The sequence below is a fragment of the Rana temporaria genome, chromosome 13 (assembly GCF_905171775.1).
Source record: "Rana temporaria chromosome 13, aRanTem1.1, whole genome shotgun sequence".
Taxonomy (NCBI): Eukaryota; Metazoa; Chordata; class Amphibia; order Anura; family Ranidae; genus Rana; species Rana temporaria.
The window spans coordinates 4,088,236-4,113,449 of record NC_053501.1 but is presented as its reverse complement, the minus strand read 5'-3'; the positions used below and the strand labels follow the sequence as shown (position 1 = coordinate 4,113,449).

The window sequence follows — 25,214 nt, the reverse complement described above, 5'->3', positions numbered from 1 at the left end:
TATGGCTCCTCCGCCGTCTCGTGACAAGTCATCACTGCTATGTAAATACAAGTGATGTCATCATAACAGGCTATGACATCACTATATGCAAGCTGTATTCTGCAGGTGAGACATCTCACATCTAAGATTAGCAAGATGGATACAAGACGTTGGGAGAAATATCTAGAGACAAACATCTTCCAAAGGGACGGATGGCTCCCACACAGATAGTGACAGACGATTTCATCTCTATCAATTGGATATATTGATCGATTGATCTATCGGGGTTGACAGATTATTATGGCATTCAGGATCCAGTCTGTCCAGTTCCTAATTGTAGGCCTCCGATTACTTACTTACACACACACACACTGAAAATACTAAAAGTATTGGGACGCCGGCCTTTACACGCACAGGAACTTTAATGGCATCCCAGTCTTAGTCCGTAGGGTTCAATATTGAGTTTGCAGCTATAACCGCTCCACCTCTTCTGGGAAGGCCGTCCACAAGGTTTAGGAGGGTGTCTATGGGGATGTTTGACCATTCTTCCAGAAGAGCCTTTGTGAGGTCAGGTACTGATGTGGCGAGAAGGTCTGGCTCACAGTCTCCACTCTAATTCATCCCAAAGGTGTTCTGTCGGGTTGAGGTCAGCAACCACCAAATGTTAAAGCATAGGTCCCGCGGGAAAAACATTATATTAAAAGCACAAACTACAAATACTGCAGCTGCTGACTTTTAATAAATGGGCACTTACCTGTCCAGCGCGCCTGTGATGTCGGCAGCAGAAGCCAAGCAATTGCTCGTCTCTCTGCTTCCCCCGCTGCCATCCTCGGTGAGGGAATCATCAGGAAGTGAAGCCTTGCGGCTTCACTGCCTGGTTCCCTACTGCACATGCGTGAGTAGCGCGGCGCTTTCCCAGTGGTCTCCTCTCCACTTTCCTCCTCGGCTCCCACGTCACACACACACACAGTCCCGCCTCCACCACTGGCATTGGACCAATGTTCTGCCTATCACAGGAGCTGGTCCAATGCCGATGGCGGTGGCGGGACTGTGCGTGTGTAACGTAAGTGATGAATGGAGAGGAGATGACGGCTCGTGATTTCCTGATTGAGACTGCAGGTGAGGCTGCAAATGAAGGCATTAATCAGGCTCAATTGGGAACGATAATCGGGCTCAATTGGGAACGATAATCGGGCTGCATTGGGAACGATGCTCGGGCTGCGCTGGGGACGATGCTCGGGCTGCGCTGGGGACGATGCTCGGGCTGCGCTGGGGACGATGCTCGGGCTGCGCTGGGGACGATGCTCGGGCTGCGCTGGGGACGATGCTCGGGCTGCGCTGGGGACAGCGGTCTGGCTGCGTTGGGGACTTTATTTGGGCTGCACTGAGGACATTGATGGGCACTGACCCTTAATTTGCTTCAATGTTGTTTATTTTAAAAATATGCCTTTTCCTGACACTTCCCTCTTAAAATTAGGGTGCGTGTTATACACCGGCGCGTGTTTTACGGCGATAAATACGGTAATTCAACTTTCCACAGTTTTGCCACCTGCCTGGGTGTTTCCCCTTTAATAAAAAAAAAAAAAAAAGAAGATTACAGGCTTACCGAATTCTTACAGCTGTCCAGTCGCCTACAAGACAGCCAAGTCGATCAATTTACTTTTAAAATTGCTCGACAACAGAAAACACAAGTAGGACAAGTCCATTAGGGACAGGCCATTAAGGCTGCGCTGATCGGCATGACAACCAAACAATCACGCGCCTCGCAATCGCACTAATTGCTGCGCGGATCACAAATGCCAACGCTCCGGGTCAAATGGCGATCTCAAGGAAAAACGGTAATGCCGCTCTCTATTGTACGGGGTCCCACGGAGGTCAGAAAAACAACAGAGACGCTAAACCTCTGCAGCGTTCGGCCAATTAAAGTCACAGCTGAAAAGCTTCCTACGGAAAAGCCAAGCAATGCGTGGCCAAGTGCGCAACAATCCGATCGATGCGACGCTTCGATGGTAGAATCCTGTCTGTTGCAAATTAGCTGCGCTAAAATGGGCCATCCAACTGTTTTTCGCCAATAAAGAAACAATTGGTACGAGCGGAAAAAATCCAATCAAAACGCAACCAATTCGATCGCTTTCTTTGTGTTGAATGAGCTCTTGGTAAGCGAAGGAATCAAATCTGCCACTGGTAGTTTATTGCTACGTGTATAGTCTAAATAAGGCGACCTAGCCTAACAGAAGCTGCTTCATGGACCACCACATCTAATAAAAGAGAAAAAAAAAGAGGGGAATCGGACTATAGAGGCCAAACAAGGAGCACATCAACAGATCTAAAAGCATAAAGTTTTATTATACAATTCAAAAGCCATATACCATATGCATAGAAATAGTTAAAAACAATTACATATTGCGCTTAGGGTTGAGCCAACCGTATATATATTAGGGATGTTACTGATTAAAATTTTCACACTGTAATGTACACATCTCCCCCCACTGTAATATCCACATCTCCCCCCACTGTAATATCCACATCTCCCCCCCCTGTAATGTCCCCCCCCCCCACTGTAATGTCCACATCTCCCCCCACTGTAATGTCCACATCTCCCCCCACTGTAATATTCACATTTCCCCCCACTGTAATATTCACATCTCCCCCCACTGTAATGTCCACATCTCCCCCCCCCCCCCACTGTAATGTCCACATCTCCCCCCCCCACTGTAATGTCCACATCTCCCCCCACTGTAATGTCCACATCTCCCCCCACTGTAATGTCCACATCTCCCCCCACTGTAATGTCAACATCTCCCCCCACTGTAATGTACACATCTCCCCCCACTGTAATGTACACATCTCCCCCCACTGTAATATCCACATTTCCCCCACTGTAAAGTCCACATCTCCCCCCCCCCCCCACTGTAATGTTCACATCTCCCCCCACTGTAATGTTCACATCTCCCCCCACTGTAATGTTCACATCTCCCCCCACTGTAATATTCACATTTCCCCCCACTGTAATATTCACATCTCCCCCCACTGTAAAATTTACATCTCCCCCCACTGTAATATCCACATCTCCCCCCACTGTAATATCCACATCTCCCCCACTGTAATATCCACATCTCCCCCCCCTGTAATGTCCACATTTCCCCCCACTGTAATGTCCACACCCCCCCCCCACTGTAATGTCCACATCCCCCCCCACTGTAATGTCCACATCCCCCCCTACTGTAATGTCCACATCCCCCCCTACTGTAATGTTCACATCTCCCTGCTCTTACCAGAATAGAAAGGACAGCAGGTAGACCTGTCCGCAGACGACACAAGCAGGCGGGTGATGATGACATCAGCGCGCCACTACTAGGCTGCCGCCAGGTGTACCAAAATGGCCGCGGCTCCGGAGCTAGGCCGAAGCTGCGGCCTTTCCTATGGGCGAGACAGCGGAGCTCAATCATAGGATCGTACCGATAATCATTAATTTCCGCAGCCCTAATTATTATTATATATCATAGTCCTGCTCCTACCATCAGAGCCCCCGCTTAGAGCCCCCAACATCAAAGTCCTCCTCCTACCATCAGAGTCCCCGCTTAGAGCCCCCAACATCAAAGTCCTCCTCCTACCATCAGAGTCCCCGCTTAGAGCCCCCAACATCAAAGTCCTCCTCCTACCATCAGAGTCCCCGCTTAGAGCCCCCAACATCAAAATCCTCCTCCTACCATCAGAGTCCCCGCTTAGAGCCCCCAACATGAAAGTCCTCCTCCTACCATCAGAGTCCCGCTTAGAGCCCCCAACATCAAAGTCCTCCTCCTACCATCAGAGTCCCGCTTAGAGCCCCCAACATCAAAGTCCTCCTCCTACCATCAGAGTCCCCGCTTAGAGCCCCCAACATGAAAGTCCTCCTCCTACCATCAGAGTCCCGCTTAGAGCCCCCAACATCAAAGTCCTCCTCCTACCATCAGAGTCCCCGCTTAGAGCCCCCAACATCAAAGTCCTCCTCCTACCATCAGAGTCCCCGCTTAGAGCCCCCAACATCAAAGTCCTCCTCCTACCATCAGAGTCCCCGCTTAGAGCCCCCAACATCAAAGTCCCCCTCCTACCATCAGAGCCCCGCTTAGAGCCCCCAACATCAAAGTCCTCCTCCTACCATCAGAGTCCCCGCTTAGAGCCCCCAACATCAAAGTCCTCCTCCTACCATCAGAGTCCCCGCTTAGAGCCCCCAACATCAAAGTCCTCCTCCTACCATCAGAGTCCCCGCTTAGAGCCCCCAACATCAAAGTCCTCCTCCTACCATCAGAGTCCCCGCTTAGAGCCCCCAACATCAAAATCCTCCTCCTACCATCAGAGTCCCCGCTTAGAGCCCCCAACATGAAAGTCCTCCTCCTACCATCAGAGTCCCGCTTAGAGCCCCCAACATCAAAGTCCTCCTCCTACCATCAGAGTCCCCGCTTAGAGCCCCCAACATGAAAGTCCTCCTCCTACCATCAGAGTCCCCGCTTAGAGCCCCCAACATCAAAGTCCTCCTCCTACCATCAGAGTCCCGCTTAGAGCCCCCAACATCAAAGTCCTCCTCCTACCATCAGAGTCCCCGCTTAGAGCCCCCAACACCAAAGTCCTCCTCCTACCATCAGAGCCCTGCTTAGAGCCCCCAACATCAAAGTCCTCCTCCTACCATCAGAGTCCCCGCTTAGAGCCCCCAACATCAAAGTCCCCCTCCTACCATCAGAGCCCCGCTTAGAGCCCCCAACATCAAAGTCCTCCTCCTACCATCAGAGTCCCCGCTTAGAGCCCCCAACATCAAAGTCCTCCTCCTACCATCAGAGCCCCGCTTAGAGCCCCCAACATCAAAGTCCTCCTCCTACCATCAGAGTCCCCGCTTAGAGCCCCCAACACCAAAGTCCTCCTCCTACCATCAGAGCCCTGCTTAGAGCCCCCAACATCAAAGTCCTCCTCCTACCATCAGAGTCCCCTACATAAGAGATGATTTACCTTGTCTTTAATGATTATTTCTTCACATGCCGTGCATTGTGGACTTGAAGAGCTGAAAACAGACAAGAGATAAAGAATACATAAGAGCAGGGGTCTCCAAACTTTTTAACAAAGGGCCAGTTTAATGTCCTTCAGACTTAAGGGGGGGGCCTGACTGTGGCCATTGGTAGTAGTAGAGTTCCCCACATTGGTGGGAATAAACAATGCCCCATTTTTGGTGTCATTAGGAGACATTCTGTCCCATCTTTGGGGTCAGTGCCCCATTGTTGGTATCAGTGGATGAAAATAGTGCCCCAAGGGCCAGATAGAAGCAAGCACAGGCCATATTTGCAGGCAACGTACTTAGCCCAAATAAAGAAAACGAATGCAGCCACCACAACTAAGAATTGATAAGATATTACAGATTACATTGGTGTTCTTGGGTTTGGAAACACTTTACAGGAAACCAGCATTAGAACAATACAGAGGATTAAAATTTGGTGATTAACCACTTGACATTTCTGGAAGGTTTTATACCCCCTTCATGACCAGGGCATTTTTTTTCTATTCAGCGCTGCGCTGCTTCAACTGGTAATTGCGCGGTCATGCGACACTGAACCCAAATACAATTACAATGTTTTTTTACAGAAAGCAAGCTTTCTTTTGGTGGTATTTGATCACCAGTGTTGATATATATATATATATATATATATAGAAAAACGGAAAAAAAAATATTATATATATATATACACACACACACATACATATATATTTACACAGGGTTTGACAAATTTTCTTGGAATCTAGGAGCCAACTAAAAAAAAAAGATAGGAGCCAAAAAACGCGGCCCGTCCCACCAAGCTCGCGCGCAAAAGCGAACGCATACGCGAGTATCGCCCGCCTATGTAAACGGTATTCAAACCACACACGTGAGGTATCGCCGCGATCGGTAGAGCGAGAGCAATAATTCTAGCCCTAGACCTCCTCTGTAACTCAAAACATGTAACCTGTAGAATTTATTAAACGTCGCCTATGGAGATTTTAAAGGGTAAAAGTTTGTCGCCATTCCACGAGCAGACGCAATTTTGAAGCGTGACATGTTGGGTATCAATTTACTCGGCGTAACATTATCTTTCACAATATAAAAAAAATTGGGATAACTTTACTGTGGTCTTATTTAATTAAAAAAAAAAGTGTATTTTTTCCGCCAAAAAAAGTGCGCTTGTAAGACCGCTGCGCAAATACGGTGTGGCAGAAAGTATTGCAACGACCGCTATTTTATTCTCTAGGGTGTTAGAATAAATTATATATAGGTGAAGTGAACTCCTGCGCTGTCTAAAGTGAGGGGACAAGTGAAAAGTGGGGATACTGCTGCAAATAAAAAGGAGGTCTACCTCGATAGACAAAAGTGGTAAATGTGACAAGTGAAGTATTTGCGCTGTAAAGTGTTATACAGATTGATGTGTGTGTGCATATAACCACATACATATACAAGTACAAAGAAGGGGGTGGGAAAAGTCCAAAAAGGGGTGACACTAATATACCAGTGAACAATAATGTTGAATAGTCCTTAAACAAGGGCACAGTGCTGAGGAGGTCCAGGTACAACACAATCCAACCGTGTACAAGTGCAGTTCATCAATACTTGATCCAATCAATAACGTTGTAAAGTAAAGAATGTTGAACAACACAGCAATAAAAATAAAAATTAAAAATAAAAATAAGAGTCAAAGTAATTCAGAAGACGGAGGCCTTGTATCCGAAAAGGGTGAAAGACAGAGAGTGAGCCGTAACCAAGATCTCATATATGCACCTCTAGTGATCCCAGCAGCTCACCTCTGATCTGGCAAGCTGGATATAATCGGCCTGATCCTGATGAAGTCACGTGTTGTGACGATACGCGTCGGGATTGGAGGGCTTGACACACTCTAGCATCCGACGAATGGACATACAAGTTCGCCACTCGTCAGATTGATGCAGAAATTTCGATTTTAAATGTGAGTTTTTAAGTGTTTTTAAATACATTTTTCACGTCTGACTGGGCTACGCTATGGTTGTCTATTCACTTCCCCCTATGTATGATTGCTACATCTGAGTGTCCAGACTGAGCCATAGACAGAGGGGAAGAGTTGGAGGCATAGATTCATTGCGAGTCCGCACTCGTGGAGGAAGGTCCTTGCTGTCATACTGTTTATGTGAGTGCATTACAATCTGGGCATTCCTGGGGTTTTGTTGATTGTTCATGATATCACACGATCAGGCTTGTCCTTCTCCTTTATCCCACATACACTACCGAGATCCTCATACACATCAAGAGCCGATCCGCGAACCATTAGGGACACGGGACTCCTAACCCTGGAGAATCAGTAAGGGAGAGGAAGGAGGGACTGACGAGCTCGGCGTTCGTGGATAAGAGCCCCAGTTTTTCACCCACATGTGAGTGCATCTCCACTGGTTTAGATCAGAGACATAGCTATCCCTCTCTGTGACGTTATCACACCATTTGGTTTCTACTCCTTTTACTTTTTCATGTAATACACTTTATGGAGACCTGAATGTGATATCCAACTCCGGACCACACCCATCAGGATCAGGCTGATTTAATCCAGTTTGCCAGATCAGAGGTGAGCTGCTGGGATCACTAGAGGTGCATATATGAGATCTTGGTTACGGCTCACTCTCTGTCTTTCACCCTTTTCGGATACAAGGCCTCCGTCTTCTGAATTACTCTGACTCTTATTTTTATTTTTAATTTTTATTTTTATTGCTGTGTTGTTCAACATTCTTTACTTTACAACGTTATTGATTGGATCAAGTATTGATGAACTGCACTTGTACACGGTTGGATTGTGTTGTACCTGGACCTCCTCAGCACTGTGCCCTTGTTTAAGGACTATTCAACATTATTGTTCACTGGTATATTAGTGTCACCCCTTTTTGGACTTTTCCCACCCCCTTCTTTGTACTTGTATATGTATGTGGTTATATGCACACACACATCAATCTGTATAACACTTTACAGTGCAAATACTTCACTTGTCACAATAAATTATATATATATATATATATATATATACATACATACATTTAAATGTTTGGGGGTTCTAATTAGAGGGAAGGAGATGGCAGTGAAAATTGTGAAAAACACAGAACTGCTGTTTTGCCAATTGTAATGTAATGTAACCTGTAATGCCAACGGCCACCACAAGATGGCGCCAGATCACAGAAGGAAGCTGAGGCCTGCAGAAGGCCGCAAAGCCCCAGCCTCAATTACCGGTGATGTGTCATTTCCCCAAGTCAGTCCCACACCCCCCCTTCAGTTAGAACACACCCAGGGAACATAATTAACTCCTTCCTCGCCCCCTAGTGTTAACCCCTTCCCTGCCAGTGACATTTTTACAGTAATCAATGCATTTTTATAGCACTGATCGCTATAAAAATGACAATGGTCCCAAAAATGTGTCAAAAGTGTCTGATGTGTCCGCCATAATGTCGCAGTACCGATAAAAATCGCTGTCATTACTAGTAAAAAAAATATATTAATAAAAATGCCATAAAACTATCCCCCATTTTGTAGACGCTATAACTTTTGCGCAAACCAATCAATAAACGTTTATTGCAATTTTTTTACGTAAAATATGTAGAAGAATCTGCATCGGCCTAAACTGAGGGAAAAAAAATGCTTTTTTTAATATATTTTTGGGGGATATTTATTATAGCAAAAAGTAAAAAAAAATATTCATTTTTTTTTTCAAAATTGTCGCTCTATTTTTGTTTATAGCACAAAAAATAAAAACCGCAGAGGCGATCAAATACCACCAAAAGAAAGCTCTATTTGTGGGGAAAAAAGGTCGTCAATTTTGTTTGGGAGCCACGTCGCACGACCACGCAATTGTCAGTTAAATCGACGCAGTGCCGAATCGCAAAAAGTGGCCCAGTCATTGACCAGCAAAATGGTCCGGGGCTGAAGTGGTTAAGTGGCTCTAACTCTGTTGAGTATTGTGACAGGAGTCACTTTGGGTGGGGGGTTTGTGGGACTCAGCTTTTCCTGGGGAGATCTGGAGGCTCCATGTCCCACTTCCCCGACGCCTCTTATGTGTAAATCACCCCGTGTCTCTAATAGGGGTACAGGGTGAATGAGAACCCCACTATGATCTGTGCTAGTCAGATTCAATGCTGTATATATGTATATATTGTGTGTTGTCTCATGCTGTTGCTGTGATGGTTTGGGGTGTGATTGTATTCTATTGTGGCTGTCTGCCTCAACTATTACTACACTGAGGTGTTGTCTGGTGACTGGGGGGGGGGGGGGGGGTTCTGGAGAGTCTTGGATGGTGCTGGTTCTGGACAGAGGAAGCATTGACGGCGGACCAAGTTCTGTTTGAGGACAAGGGATCGTCACAAGTATAAAGTTGTCTCATATTTCAGGAAGACGTTACCTTAGCAGCGAATTCATACAGGTCTCACAGAAGCGGTGCCCACATTCTGTCTGCCGGGGGTTGCAGAGGACTAGCCGACACTTTTCACACTTGTACTTCTCTTCCACATGCTTCAGGAACTTCTCTTGGTACCCCCCTTGCTCGGGTACGTAGATGGTAGTGGCGAGGCTGCGATCTGGGTTGGCTCGCTGCTGTAGTGTTTGTGAAGACACGGCTGGCTCAACTCTTTTGCTTGCATCCATGATATAACCGCTAAATTCTGAAACGAGAAATGGGATGATCAGCACAGGATCAGGGACAACGAAGCTTATACCATCATTCCCTGGACGGCCACAAGTCCCCCCACTGACACCAATAAAGGGGCACAATTCTACCAACTAATACCAATCATGGGGCACAATTTCTCCCAATGACACCAACAATGTGGCACGATTTCTCCCAATGAGACCAACAATGGGACCCAATAATGGATCACGATTTCTCCCAATAAGACCCAATGATGGGGCACGATTTCTCCCAATGAGACCAACAATGGGACCCAATAATGGATCACGATTTCTCCCAATGAGACCCAATGATGGGGCACGATTTCTCCCAATGAGACCAACAATGGGACCCAATAATGGATCACGATTTCTCCCAATGAGACCCAATGATGGGGCACGATTTCTCCCAATGAGACCAACAATGGGACCCAATAATGGATCACGATTTCTCCCAATGATACCCAATGATGGGGCACGATTTCTCCCAATGAGACCAACAATGAGACCAAATGATGGGGCACAATTTCTCCCTATGAGACCAACAATGGGACCCAATGATGGGGTACGATTTCTCCCAATGAGACTAACAATGGGACCCAATGATGGGGCACGATTTCTCCCAATTAGACCAACAATGGGACCCAATGATGGGGCATGATTTTTCCCAATGAGACCAACAATGGGACCCAATGATGGGGCACGATTTCTCCCAATGAGACCAACGGTCAGGGGTTAAAGCGTATGTGCCAGTAAAAAAAAATATTAAAAGCCAGCAGCTACAAATACTGCAGCTGCTGACTTTTAATATTAGGACACTTACCTGTCCTGGAGTCCAGCGCCATCCGCAGCAGAGGACGAGCGATCGCTCGTCTCTCTGCTGCTCCCCCCGCCATCCTCAGTGAGGGGACCAGGAAGTGAAGCGCTCTGGCTTCACTACCCGGTTCCCTACGGCGCATGCGCGAGTCGCGCTGCGCCCGCCGATTGTCTCACACGCTGTGTGCTGGGAGCCGAGTGTTCCCAGCACACAACGGGGGACAGATGGGAAGTCAGGAAAAACCTGTCTTTTGCCCGTGATGTGTGGCCGGAAGTGGGTGCAAATACCTGTCTTTAGACAGGTATCTGCACCCCCCTCCCCCCTGAAAGGTGTCAAATGTGACACCGGAGGGGGGGCGGGTTCCAATCAGCGGGACTCCACTTTAGGGTGGAGCTCCGCTTTAACACCGTTTACGATATTCCATTCCACCAACCCAAGACAGCTTATCCGACACTTCAACAATCCAGCAGACACGATCCATTGGAATTCCCCAGAAAAACGAGACACACAGCTCCTTTAATGGTAAACTATCAGCTTTTTATACAGTTAGAAAGCATGCTGCAGTAATCACAGGGACAATGAAACACTCCACCCAAAACATCACACAATGGGTGCTTAACGGATCCCTTTCAATCCACATCCCAGAAAGACATTCTGGCACCGAATCTACATGAATCAATTACTATAGCGGACATGGCAGACATGACTTTTAGTGTGTTAACTCACAACACATTAGCATCAATAGAACTTTCACACAATACAGAGCTAGTTAGCATAGCACAATGAAATATCTTAGGAGCCAGACTCAATTAACACCTCAACAGTCTATGTGTCCCCACATGAATGAGTCACTCTGCTATTGACCTGTTGGAGTCAGAATTAACCACCTGTAATATTCCAAGATATCCTGCAATACATGAAGTATCATTATTGTCCCATCTCATGTAATTCATGATATCATTTCTCAGTCATCCTATGCCCCTATTGGACATAGGATGACCCTAGACCCAAAAGTCATTAGTGAAGCTGGCACAGGAGTACCCCGCATCCTTCAAAAGTCTCTGGGTATCACGGGCCATTCCGTTACATCGACCAACAATGGGACCCAATGATGGGGCACAATTTCCCACCCCAAAGAACAAGAACAATTGTGGGCCCAATGACACCAACGATGGGGCACAATTCTTAAAGTAAAATAATTATATAAAAAAAAAATGTAAAAACGCCCCTGTCCCCGAGTGGGTCGCGCTTGGAAGCGAACGCAAGTCCCACCCACATATGTAAACACTGTTTAAACCACACATGTGAGGTATTGCCATGTGTGTTAGAGTGAGAGCAATAATTCTAGCACTAGACCTTCTCTGTAACTCTAAACTGGTAACCCGTCACCTATGGAGATTTTTAAGTACCGAAGTTTGGCGCCATTCCATGAGTGTGCGCAATTTTAAAGCGTGACAAGTTAGGTATCCATTTACTCAGTGTAACATCATCTTTCACATTATACAAAAAAAATGGGCTAACTTTACTGTTTTGTTATTTTTTTAATTCATGAAACCGTCCCCCCCCCAAAAAAAGGCGTTTGAAAAATGATCACGCAAATACCGTGTGAGATAAAAAGTTGCAATGACCGCCACTTTATTCCTTAGGGTGCCTGCTAAAAATATATAATGTTTGGGGGTTCTGAGTAATTTTCTAGCAAAAAAAATATGATTTTTACATGATTTTTTACATGAAGAAGAGCAGTGCCAGGACAGGCCCGGTATGGAAGTGGTTAACAACTTAAGACCCAGACCTTTAGGCAGCTAAAGGACCCGGACAGTTTTTGCGATTCGGCACTGCGTCGCTTTAACTGACAATTGCGCTGTCGTGCGACGTGGCTCCCAAACAAAATTGGCGTCCTTTTTTTCCCACAAATAGAGCTTTCTTTTGGTGGTATTTGATCACCTCTGCGGTTTTTATTTTTTGCGCTATAAACAAAAATAGAGCGACAATTTTGAAAAAAAATAAATATTTTTTACTTTTTGCTATAATAAATATCCCCAAAATATATATAAAAAAAAATGTTTCCCTCAGTTTAGGCCGATACGTATTCTTCTACCCATTTTTGGTAAAAAAAAAAAAAAAAATCGCAATAAGCGTTTATCGATTGGTTTGCGCCCATTTTTTTTGTATAATGTGAAAGATGATGTTACACTGAGTAAATGGGGATAGTTTTATTGCATTTTTATTAATTCTCATTTTTTTTACTACTAATGGCGGCGATCAGCGTTTTTTTTCGTGACTGCGACATTATGGCGGACACTTCAGACAATTTTGACACATTTTTGGGACCATTTTTACAGCAAAAAATGCATTTAAAATGTTTACTGTGAAAATGACAATTGCAGTTTGGGAGTTAACCACAAGGGGGCGCTGATGGGGGTTATGTATGACCTCATCTGTGTTTCTAACTGTAGGGGGGTGTGGCTGTAGGTGTGACGTCATCGATTGTGATTCCCTATATCAGGGAACACACGATGGATGACGGCGCCACAGTGAAGAACGGGGAAGGTGTGTTTACACACAGCTCTCCCCGTTCTTCAGCTCCGGGGACCGATCGCGGGACTCCATCGGCGATCGGGACCGCAAGTCCCCGCGGCCCCGGAGCTTCGGACCAGGTCGCGTGCACGCGTGCGACCCCACGGCTGGGCTTAAAGGGCAACGTACAGTTACGTTGATGTGCCCAGCCGTGCCATTCTGCCGACGTATATCGGCGTGAAGGGGTCCTTAAGTGGTTAATATATGAGATTTTAGGAATTTTTGATACGTCTTCTTTAACAGTCAATCTTGAACATTCCATTCTGGCTTCCTACACAATGGCCCCCGTATGCCGACTTCCTACACCGTATCTTGTTCACAATTCGAGTGAGCAGTATATTTCCAAGGAGCCCTCGTGACCTTCCTCCCATTACGCAGCTCTTTATCACGGTGAAAATGAGGCAAGAGAACCAAAACGTTTGTAATGAATGAAAGGCGGGATCAATCAGTTTCTGGGTAAGCCTACACACCACCTCGTTCTCGGAAGCGGCCCCACTAAAAAAAAAAAACACTTTTCACTCAACATTCTGAAAATGTCAAAACAGCATCTTCCCGCCCTTTTCTAGGCTCTGTACCGCGCACGCTCGCGTTTACAATTTCCACTAACCGGGTCAAAAATGAAAGAGTCATGCAAGATACTCAAGTAACAAAACCTTCACACCACGCCCCACACAATTTTTTTTTACAATTATTTTCCAGAATAACTGAGACAGCAAAAAAAATTAAGTTTAAAACACTCTGAGTCAGACATACAGTACAAAAGTTAAAAATACAATTCTGTAAAAGAAAAGTGCGTGGGCACCAAAAAAAAAAAAAAAAAAAAACACGTCAGCCAAGGCAGATTTTTCTCAAAAAAATAAATAAAAAAAAAAAAAAAAAAAGAGATTCATTGGCATTATTCAACTGGATTATGCAAGCTGACTGACATGCGCGTCGGGACCCTTCGGGGTAAGACCGCGCTATATTAAGATACCTCTCAACTCAACTCAACTGAATGGTGGGCCTTAAAGGTCAAACGCCCACTAAAACCAACATTTCAGGTTTTTAGTTGGTACCTGTGGGCTGAGCCAACCCAATATTTGCAAATATCAGATTTATGGGCCTGAAAGTGGAATTTTAGTTCTTCGATAAAACCTAGTAGGCGGAGTTTATGTCTTGGACAGTCTAAATCACCAGTCAACCAGTTCAAAAATGTGTTAACCAGAGGGTGCACAGGGTGTGCGTTCCCTGGTTAATACGGACACGTGTCTCAGCCAATCGGGTTCACCAAGTCTGGTTACCTGTCACCTGATTGGCTGAAGCGACATCGAGGGCGGGAGAAGACATCAAGGGATCGTGGAGGAGAATGGCTGACCTGAGAAAGGCAAGTGCTGGGCGGTGGGTCAATCTGGCGGTATTTTGGGGGCAATCTGGTGGCATATTATGGGGCAAACTGGCGGCAATTGATGGGCACAGTGGCGACAACTGATGGCACAGTGGCGACAATTGATGGGCACAGTGGCGACAATTGATGGGCACAGTGGCGACAACTGATGGCACAGTGGCGACAACTGATGGCACAGTGGCGACAACTGATGGCACAGTGGCGACAACTGATAGGCACAGTGGCGACAACTGATAGGCACAGTGGCGACAACTGATAGGCACAGTGGCAACAATTGATGGGCACAGTGGCAACAATCGATGGGCACAGTGAGGCTGCAAGTGATTTTTTTTTTTTTTTTTTGTTTTGAGCACCAGCCTCCACTGCTGTTGGCGCTGAATCCTGTATAATAATAATAATAATTCCTTCATTAATGCTGGTGGGGGAAAGGGGGAGAAGTCATTGGGTGCAAAAGATAAAATACTTAGTAATGGTATATCACAAATAAATCCAGGCTCCCAAGGTGGGGGAACCATCAGAGAGAAATGGTACCCCGAAACATCAATGCAAAACATTCTAAAAAGATTCATTGTGCATTCCCCCTACACGGGACGTAATTGTGCATCATGAAGAACAGGAACGTAAACCAGTAATTAATAATGGGTTAGATAAACAACCCCGTCCCTGCTCAGTGTAGAAAGAGTTTGACACAAGCACACTTTTTAAATTAGTGACATGAAAGAAAAAGGGGAAATCCCATACGATATAAAAAAGTGAGTGAGCTCCAGAGAGATAAGAGAAGGAGAAGGAGCGAGCAAGTGCGTGAAAGGGAAAAGGAGGCAACGCAAGAGAGGGGGAGAAGGAGAGAGCCAGAGAAGGAGAGAGCCAGAGAGGGGGAGAAGGAGAGAGCCAGAGAGGGGGAGAAGGAGAGAGCCAGAGAGGGGGGAGAAGGAGAGAGCCAGAGAGGGGGAGAAGGAGAGAGCCAAAGAGGGGGAGAAGGAGAGAGCCAGAGAGAAAACTTGAGAGGGAAGAGAGGGGGAGAAGGAGCAAGCGCTTGAGAGGGAGAAGGAGTGAGCGAAAAAGTGTGCAAGGGAGAAGTAGCGAGTGAGAAAGAATGAGGAGAAGTGAGGGAGTCAGCCGGAGGGAGAAGGAGGAGCAAGCATAGGAGAGGGAGGGAGGAGAAGCGAGCCAGAGAGAGAGAGAGAGAGGGAGGAGAAGCGAGCCAGAGAGAGAGAGAGAGAGAGAGAGAGGGAGGAGAAGCGAGCCAGAGAGAGAGAGAGAGAGAGAGAGAGAGAGAGAGAGAGAGAGAGAGAGAGAGAGAGAGGGGAGGAGAAGCGAGCCAGAGAGAGAGGGAGGAGAAGCGAGCCAGAGAGAGAGAGGGAGGAAGAGCGAGCCAGAAAGAGAGAGGGAGGAGGAGCGAGCCAGAAAGAGAGAGGGAGGAGGAGCGAGCCAGAAAGAGAGAGGGAGGAGGAGCGAGCCAGAAAGAGAGAGGGAGGAGGAGCGAGCCAGAAAGAGAGAGGGAGGAGGAGCGAGCCAGAAAGAGAGAGGGAGGAGGAGCGAGCCAGAAAGAGAGAGGGAGGAGGAGCGAGCCAGAAAGAGAGAGGGAGGAGGAGCGAGCCAGAAAGAGAGAGGGAGGAGGAGCGAGCCAGAAAGAGAGAGGGAGGAGGAGCGAGCCAGAAAGAGAGAGGGAGGAGGAGCGAGCCAGAAAGAGAGAGGGAGGAGGAGCGAGCCAGAAAGAGAGAGGGAGGAGGAGCGAGCCAGAAAGAGAGAGGGAAGAGGAGCGAGCCAGAGAGAGGGAGGGAGGAGGAGCAAGCAAGAGAGAGGGAGGAGGCGCGAGCCAGAGAGAGAGGGAGGAGGCGCGAGCCAGAGAGAGAGGGAGGAGGCGCGAGCCAGAGAGAGAGGGAGGAGGCGCGAGCCAGAGAGAGAGGGAGGAGGCGCGAGCCAGAGAGAGAGGGAGGAGGAGCGAGCCAGAGAGAGGGAGGAGGCGCGAGCCAGAGAGAGAGAGGGAGGAGGCGAGAGCCAGAGAGAGAGAGGGAGGAGGCGAGAGCCAGAGAGAGGGAGGAGGAGCGAGCCAGAGAGAGGGAGGAGGAGCGAGCCAGAGAGAGGGAGGAGGAGCGAGCCAGAGAGAGAGAGAGGGAGGAGGCGCGAGCCAGAGAGAGGGAGGAGGAGAAGAGAACGCGAGAGAGGGAAGAGGAGAGAATGTGAGAGAGGCAGAAGAAGACTCAAGAGAGGGAAGAGAGCCACAGGGAGACAGCCAGGGAGAAAGAGCAAATAGAAAGACTGAGAGAGCAAAAGAAAGCAAGAAACGGGTGAAAGAAATGGAGACGACGGAGGTGCCACATGAGGTTCCCATTGAGTTTAAACACCTTATTCCTAGAGGGCGCCCAGATACTCCTATAGTTCACACAGTGTACACTTCCTTACATTACCCCAAGTTCCCTATTGTGGTGACACGGAGATGAATAAAACCTCAAACATTATATTCCCCACTTTACACAGCAGCATATTAATTCTTGGCTGTGAGCCCATTGCAGGGGATTCCCCCCATATCCTGTGCCAAGGATGCCAGGAAGTGCTGGGGGTGGGCATGGGTGCTGAGAGCATACATTCTGCACATAAAAAGCACTAGGACGAAGGTAACGAGACATGCAAAGTGAACCAGATCATGCACAAAAAAATTCGGGACAAGCAGTAAAAGTGCTTGGAAACAAATCATCATTCATATACGCATCTATAAGCATTCTGGAGAGATTATATTTTGAAAGTTCACAACACCAACAGTGAAATCTTGTGTTTTCAGCCGATGGGACCCACTCCTGATCATGTGACTGGTCTGAGCCAAATCACATGATGGGGAAGCTGCTGACTTTCGGTGGCATTTAGATCCCCTTATAGGACCACCAGAAGTCAGCAGCAGGGAATTACAGCTTTTCCTGCTTGTTGCAGAGTTTAATGCCCTTGGTCTGGGCACAGGTGAACTTTACCTTTAACAAATACAGTGGAACCTTGGATTACGAGCATAATCCCCTCCAGGAGAATGCTTGTAATCCAAAGCGCTCGCGTATCAAAGCGATTTTGCCCATAGAAGTCAATGGAAACGAAGATAATTTGTTACGCATTGACTTCTACAGCATGCAATACCGCATGTGGCCAGAGGTGGGGGGCGCCGGAGAGCCTCGGAATAGGACAGCTCGGCTGAATTCAGAAAGGCTCGGGAACGGAGTATTTCCGAATGGCTCCAAACCGCTCCAAGTGTCACCGGCGCCCCCCCCCCGCACCTCTGGCCAAATGCGGTACTGCACACCCCATTAGCTTGAATTCTGCTTGTTTTGCGAGACAACACTGCGTTAACCAAGGCTCCACTGTATGAGGAAGCAGGCTAAAGAGTAAATCAAGCCATGGGGTGTACCACAATGTCACCTTTGTTTTCTAAGACACAGAACCTGAAGCAATTAGAAAAATAACTCAAGCCATCCCCTGGGGCATCCAACTGTCACTCTCTGATGTCTTGGGTAACAGCCGGAGGGCCTTCAGCAAAACATTCCTTGTGCCAAGACAAAATTCTGACACCGCGTTACAAATTTTTTTCAGGAAATGATACAATGAATCAAATCCCGATGCCAATATACAATCAAGGTTCACACATACAGGTGTGACTGAGCGCGCACGCGCATTTTCAGGGTGTTCCCGTGCGTAACATAAAGAGGCAGCCAATTTACTCGCGGAAAAGAAGTCCCCGCCTCTATTCCAAAAAACATGCCGCATGGGTGCCATTGACCATCAATAGCACCGCCGCATGTCTGCTACAAGGGCGGCACATCTTCGTGCATTGGGAAAGCGCATGATTTTGCGCATGTTCCCGACATGCAAGGACGTAATTAACACTCGTGCTGCCCAAACCTTTTACGCACAAATGCAACCTTATGCTCTTTTCTCACCGGCCGCATGTTAACCACTTCCGGACCAGCTTACGCCAGGGGTTGACAAATTTGCTTGGAATCTAGGAGCCAGCTAAAAAAGTGAGGAGCCAAAAAACACGCCCAGTCCCGACGAGCTTGCGCGCAGAAGGCGAACATATACGTGAGCAACGCCCGCCTATGTAAACGGTGTTCAAACCACACATGTGAGGTATCGCCGCGATCGGTAGAGCGAGAGCAATAATTCTAGCCCTAGACCTCCTCTGTAACTCAAAACATGCAACCTGTAGATTTTTTTTTAAACGTCGCCTATGAAGATTTTAAAGGGTAAACGTTTTTCGGCATTCCATGAGCGGACGCAATTTTCAAGCGTGACATGTTGGGTGTCAAAAAACTCGGCGTAACATTATCTTTCATAATATTAAAAAAATGGGGATAACTTTACTGTTGTCTTATTTAATTTAAAAAAGTGTAATTTTTTCACAAAAAAAGTGCGCTTGTAATACCGCAGCGCAAATACGGCGTGACAGAAAGTATTGCAACGATCGCCATTTTATTCTCTAGGGTGTTAGGATAAAAAATATATATAAATGTTTGGGGGTTCTAATTAGAGGGAAGAAGATGGCACTGAAAATAGTGAAAAATAACATTAGTTGGTGTCAGGGTAAGGAATGGTGCCCCGACATTGGTGTCAGGGGAAGGAATGGTGCCCCGACATTGGTGTCAGGGGAAGGAATGGTGCCCCGACATTGGTGTCAGGGGAAGGAATGGTGCCCCGACATTGGTGTCAGGGGAAGGAATGGTGCCCCGACATTGGTGTCATGGGAAGGAAGAGTGCCCCGTCATTGGTATCAGGGTAAGGAAGAGTGCCCGGTCATCGGTGTCATTGGGTGCCCTTGTTGGGGTCTTTGGGAGGAACTTTGCCTAACCGTTGGTGTTATTGGGAGGCATTGTGTGCTTCATCGGTGTCCGTGAATAAAATGGCACCCCTAGGGCTGGATTTAAAAAAAAAAAAAAAAAAAAAGGGCCACATCTGGCCCCGTGGGCCACAGTTTGGAGACCACTGCTTTATACATTACAATATAAGGAATAAAGCCCTAAAAAAAAAGAAACCAGCCACCACATCGAAGGACTGGTATAAAAACGCTGTTCTCGGGTATTATTCCACACATTTCTGGTAACTCCTCCCCACCCCCCACACTCGTTAAAGTTTTTTTTCCTTGGTCCTATAAAATGTGGTCCTTTTTGAAGATCAGTACACATGACATTTTTTTTTTGCTTTTCTACATCTGACTACGACCACGAGTGACAGATGGGAATAACGAGTCAAACTTTTAGATGATATGCAAAAAGAAAGTGAATAGTGTGCGAGGGGGATCACCTCCGGGAATAACGCGCGTGGTGCGAGGGACGCGGTAAATCCCGCCCCCCCCAGGCTCATAACACACTGATTCCTGGAAGATCTATAAAATGTACACAAATATAGAGTGATGACATAAATCCGGAAGGGGGGGGCACACAAAACAGACCCGAAACCCGAGGATTACTCAGAGGGGGGGGGCCGAGGCGGAATTCACAGCTTGTAGAATTAGTTGGCTTCACGTGTTTCACTATTGAAATGGTTCCCAAAATGTAAATACAGACCTTCGTCAGCACGTGAGAAGAAGAGGGGGGGGGGGGGGGGGGGGGGGGTTGTATGAGGGTTCTTCAAAAAGTTTCTGCACTTTTTTTTTTATAAAGTTTCGCAGTCATCTTCACCACAGCGTGACAACTTATACTAAACTGCAAGGACAGCCGGATTGCCAGACAGGCTAGTCACATGACACCCTGACAACCAATTTCTACTTCCCCCGCCCTCACCGTTTCCAACAAAAAATAAAAAAATAGTGCAGCAACTTTTCAAAGACCCCCTCCCCCCCCGTATAAAAACGGTTTTATTTTTACCAGTTTTCCATTTTTTTAAGCTGGAATACCGAGACCAAGTGTCAGCTCATTGGACAAGAAATCTAGAACTTGCTGGTTTGAGAACTAGAGGTGCACTCACATATTATAAAGTTCTTGGGTGATAGGTCTATTAATGCAATCTACCCCAAGCCCCCCCTTAAGAATGTATTCTATCTATTCACTAGAGAGCGGTGACATCACAGAGAATGCAGCCTATCCAATCACAAGAGACCAGTGACATCACAGAGAATGCAGCCTATCCATTCACATCACTAAGAATGTAGCGCATCCATTCACTAGAGCAGGGCTCGACAAATCCCGGTCGCCATGGCTACTAGAAATAGGGTCCTGGCGACTTGGCTTGGAAGGGGGGGGGGGGGCTGGCGCCATCTGGCGGTGAGCCGTTGGTATTACAAGTTAAGCATTACAAGTTAAACAATTCTAATGTAATTTTTCACTATTTTCACTGCCATCTTCTTCCCTCTAATTAGAACCCCCAAACATTATATATATTTTTTATCCTAACACCCTAGAGAATAAAATGGCGATCGTTGCAATACTTTGTCACGCCGTATTTGCGCAGCGGTCTTACAAGCGCACTTTTTTGGGGAAAAATTACACTTTTTTTAATTAAAAAATAAGACAACAGTAAAGTTATCCCAATTTTTTTTATATTGTGAAAGATAATGTTACGCCGAGTAAATTCATACCCAACATGTCACGCTTCAAAATTGCGTCCGCTCGTGGAATGCCGACAAACTTTTACCCTTTAAAATCTTAATAGGCGACGTTTAAAAAAAATCTACAGGTTGCATGTTTTGAGTTACAGAGGAGGTCTAGGGCTAGAATTATTGCTCTCGCTCTACCAATCGCGGCGATACCTCATATGTGTGGTTTGAACACCGTTTACATATGGGGGCGCTGCTCACGTATGTGTTCGCTTCTGCGCGCAAGCTTGTCGGGACAGGGCGCGTTTTCTGGCTCCTAACTTTTTTAGCTGGCTACTAGATTCCAAGCAAATTTGTCAAACCCTGCACTAGAGACCAGTAAAATCACAGAGAATGCAGCCTATCCATTCAATAGAAACACTTTAAGGCCCGTACACACGATCCAAAAATCGCAAGTAAAATTTGGTCCCGAACGATCGATCTGCCGATTTTCGGGTCGTTGGTACCGTGTTTTTCGACAGCCGATTCTGATTTTTCGGACGACAAAAGCTGGATGTACAGAATATAAAACTGTAATCGCAGGTGAACAACGTCCAATTTTCATTTAATTAGTACGGTCTTCAACACTACATTACGTCATGTCTGAAGATGAATTCTGTCGTACGAGAATTTCCGCATGGCGAGTACCCTCAAACTTTCGCATGCAACAAAAACCGGACCAACGGTCGTCCGAAAATCTGATCGTGTGTACAAGACATTAGATCGGGGGTCTCAAAACGGCAGCCCTTTGCTTGCCTTTATCCGACCCTTGGGGCACTATTCCTCCCACTGATATGAGACACTTTTCTGCCACCTGACGCCAATAACGGGGCACCATTTCTCCCACTAGCACCAATAATGGGGCACTAGTCCTGCCCATGATACCAATTATGGCAATGTTTAGACCCCTTTCACACTGGGGCGTTTTTTAGGCGATTTGGCGTTTAAAAAAAGCCTGTAAAGCGCCTGAAAGAAGCCTCATCTGCAATCCCAATGTGAAAGCCCAAGTGCTTTCAGAGGCCTTTCACACTGCCAGCGCCCGAAAAACGCTGGTAAAGCGCTGCTATGACCCCTTTCACACTGAGGCGCTTTTCAGGCGCTTTGGCGTTAAAAAAAGCTTCCTCAATGGGAAGGGGGCTTTAGGAGCGGTGTATTAACCGCTCCTAAAGCGCTGCAAAGAAGCTGCATGCAGGACTTTTTTTGACGCCCTGCCAGCTCAGCGCCTCAGTGTGAAAGCACTCAGGCTTTCACATTGGGATTGCAGATGCAGCTTCTTTCAGGCGTTTTACAGGCGCTTTTTTTAACGCTAAAGCGCTTGAAAAATGCCCCATTGTGAAAGGGCCCTTACTCCTATTAACCACTTAAGGACCCCTTCACGCCGACAGAATGGCACGGCTCGGCACAATCACGTACCTGTATGTTGCCCTTTAAGCCCAGCTGTGGGGTCGCGCGCGCGACCCGGTCCGAAGCTCCGCGGCTGCGGGACTCGTGGACCCGATCGCCGCTGGAGTCCCGCGATCGGTCCCCGGAGCTGAAGAACGGGGAGAGGCGTGTGTAAACACAGCTTCCCCGTTCTTCACTGTGGCGGCGTCATTGATCGTGTGTTCCCTTTTTATAGGGATACACAATCGATGACGTCACACCTACAGCCACACCCCCCTACAGTTAGAAACACATATGAGGTCACACTTAACCCCTACAGCACCCCCTAGTGGTTAACTCCCAAACGGCAATTGTCATTTTCACAGTAAACAGTGCATTTTTATAGCACTTTTTGCTGTGAAAATGACAATGGTCCCAAAAATGTGTCAAAATTGTCCGAAGGGTCCGCCATAATGTCGCAGTCACAAAAAAAAATTGTTGATCGCCGCCATTACTATTAAATTAATAAAAATGCAATAAAACTATCCCCTATTTTGTAAACGCTATAAATTTTGCCAAAAATAGGTAGAAGAATACGTATCGGCCTAAACTGAGGGAAAAAAAAAGTTTTTTTATATATTTTTGGGGGATATTTATTATAGCAAAAAGGAAAGAAATATTGCATTTTTTTTTTTCAAAATTGTTGCTATTTTCGTTTATAGCGCAAAAAATAAAAACCGCAGAGGTGATCAAATACCACCAGAAAAAAGCTCTATTTGTGGGGGGGGGGGGGGGGGGGGGGGGGGGGGGGGGGGGGGGGCGGAAAGACGCCAATTTTGTTTGGGAGCCACGTCGCACGACTGCGCAATTGTCAGTTAAAGCGACACATCGCTGAATTCGCAAAAAGGGGCAGGTCCTTAACCTGCATAATGGTCCGGGTCTTAAGTGGTTAAAGTTGTTCAGCGGTTTGCGTTCTTTCAGCGCTGCGTGGTGTCTCGGACAGCGGCGGTCCCGTCAGACTGTATACCCCACGCGGGGCAGCAATTGATGTGAAATGCAGCCAACATGTCGTTACCCAACTACGCGATAAATGTCGTGATAACCGCGCTAGGATTATAATCAGCAGGTCCACTTTCTAAAAATGTCCTCAATTAAAATTCAGACTGGAAACATCTCCAGAGCAGAACAATCTGTGCAAAAGTAAAACAAACAACAAAAGCAAGACAAACAACATTCTGAATATACGGTAAGAAACCAAAAGCAAGACGAGGAAAACAATGCAAAATTTCCCGATGACCTCTTCCACTGGAATTCTTCAGAATCGTACGCTGGTAAGCCCGGTATTCCCCCGTTTCTGTATATAGATCTCCAGAACGTTGCAATCCACGTACGTCTCCTGCTGGTTACACAACGAGGCGGAATGGTTCCTACAGATCACCAACCAGAGCAGCAGAGCAGAAATGATCCTTCAGACTACTGAACTTTCCTTTCCAGTCCTATACAGCCCAGCCGTATTAGAGGACATGTTTGGCCAACAACTGAAAGCACGCAATGTATACCAGGGGTCCTCAAACTTTTTAAACAGGGGGGCCGGTTCACTGTCCCTCAGACCGTTAGAGGGCCGGACTATAAAGATAAAATATGAACAATTTCCTATGCACACTGCACATATGTTATTTTGAGCCCCCCTCACCGCCATTTCAGACCATCATTGCAAGCCCCCCCCACCCTCACTGTAATTTCAAATTCAAGCCATCATTTCAAGCCCCCCCCCCCCCTTACCATTGCAACCCTCCCCCTTCATAATTATAAGTCCCTCATTGCAAGCCCCCCTCACAATCATTAATTGCAAACCGATCATGATCATTGCAAGCCCCCCCCCCCACCTCACCATCATCCCCTCATTACAAGCCCCCCTCGCCATCATCATTGTAAGCCCCTCATTGCAAACCGATCAAGATCATTGCAAGCCCCCCCAATCATCATTACATCATCATCATCAGCCCCTCATTGCAACCCCTCCTCACCTTTGCAAGCCCCCCTCACCATAATCGGCCCCTCATTGCAACCCCCCCTCACCATTGCAAGCCCCTCATTGCAAGCCCCCCCCTCACAATCATTATTTGCAAACCGATCATGATCATTGCAAGCCCCCCCCCCCCACCTCACCATCACCCCCTCATTACAAGCCCCCCTCGCCATCATCATTGTAAGCCCCTCATTGCAAGCCCCCCCTTACAATCATTAATTGCAAGCCGATCAAGATCGTTGCAAGCCCCCCCAATCACAATCATCATTACATCATCACCATCATCCCCTCAATGCAACTCCTCCTCACCTTTGCAAGCCCCCCTCACCATCATCAGCCACTCATTGCAAGCCCCCCCACACCTTCATCATTACATCATCAGCCCCTCATTGCAACCCCCCCCCACCACCATCATCATCATCATCATTAGCCCCCACCACCATCATCATCATCATTTCATCATCATCATCAGCGCCCCCCACCTTCATCATTACATCATCAGCCCCTCATTGCAAGCCCCCCCCACCATCATCATCACATCATCATTTCATCATCATCAGCCCCCCCCCCCCACCATCATCATTTCATCATCATCAGCCCCCCCCCACCATCATTACATCATCATTTCATCATTATCAGCAACCCCCCCTGACCATCGCAAGCCCCTCACAGCCTTTCTCCTTACTGTGCCAAACTGCTGTCACGATCCCGCTGTGTCACGGTCCCGCTGTGTCACGGAGATAACAGTATTGGTAACAGTTCTGGCACGCTATAATAAAAGTCCCGCCCTCCTCCTCCTAGACCGGCTCGTGTTATAGACGGAACACTGGCTCTATCACACGAGCTGGTCTAGGAGGA

General features: G+C 47.1%; 1 protein-coding gene across 5 annotated transcripts in view; it reads right to left on the bottom strand.

Annotated features, from left to right (window-relative positions):
• Nucleotides 1–25,214, bottom strand: part of TRAF3 (TNF receptor associated factor 3) — a 139,866-nt gene that overhangs the window by 37,811 nt on the left and 76,841 nt on the right. For all 5 annotated transcript variants that reach the window (XM_040333336.1, XM_040333338.1, XM_040333335.1 and 2 more), the window contains 2 exons: nucleotides 9,378–9,636; nucleotides 4,960–5,011 (listed from right to left, as the gene is read on the bottom strand). In XM_040333336.1, the coding sequence (XP_040189270.1) occupies nucleotides 4,960–5,011; nucleotides 9,378–9,619 (294 nt within the window). In that variant the 5' untranslated portion in view covers nucleotides 9,620–9,636. The remainder of the gene's footprint in view (nucleotides 1–4,959; nucleotides 5,012–9,377; nucleotides 9,637–25,214) is intronic.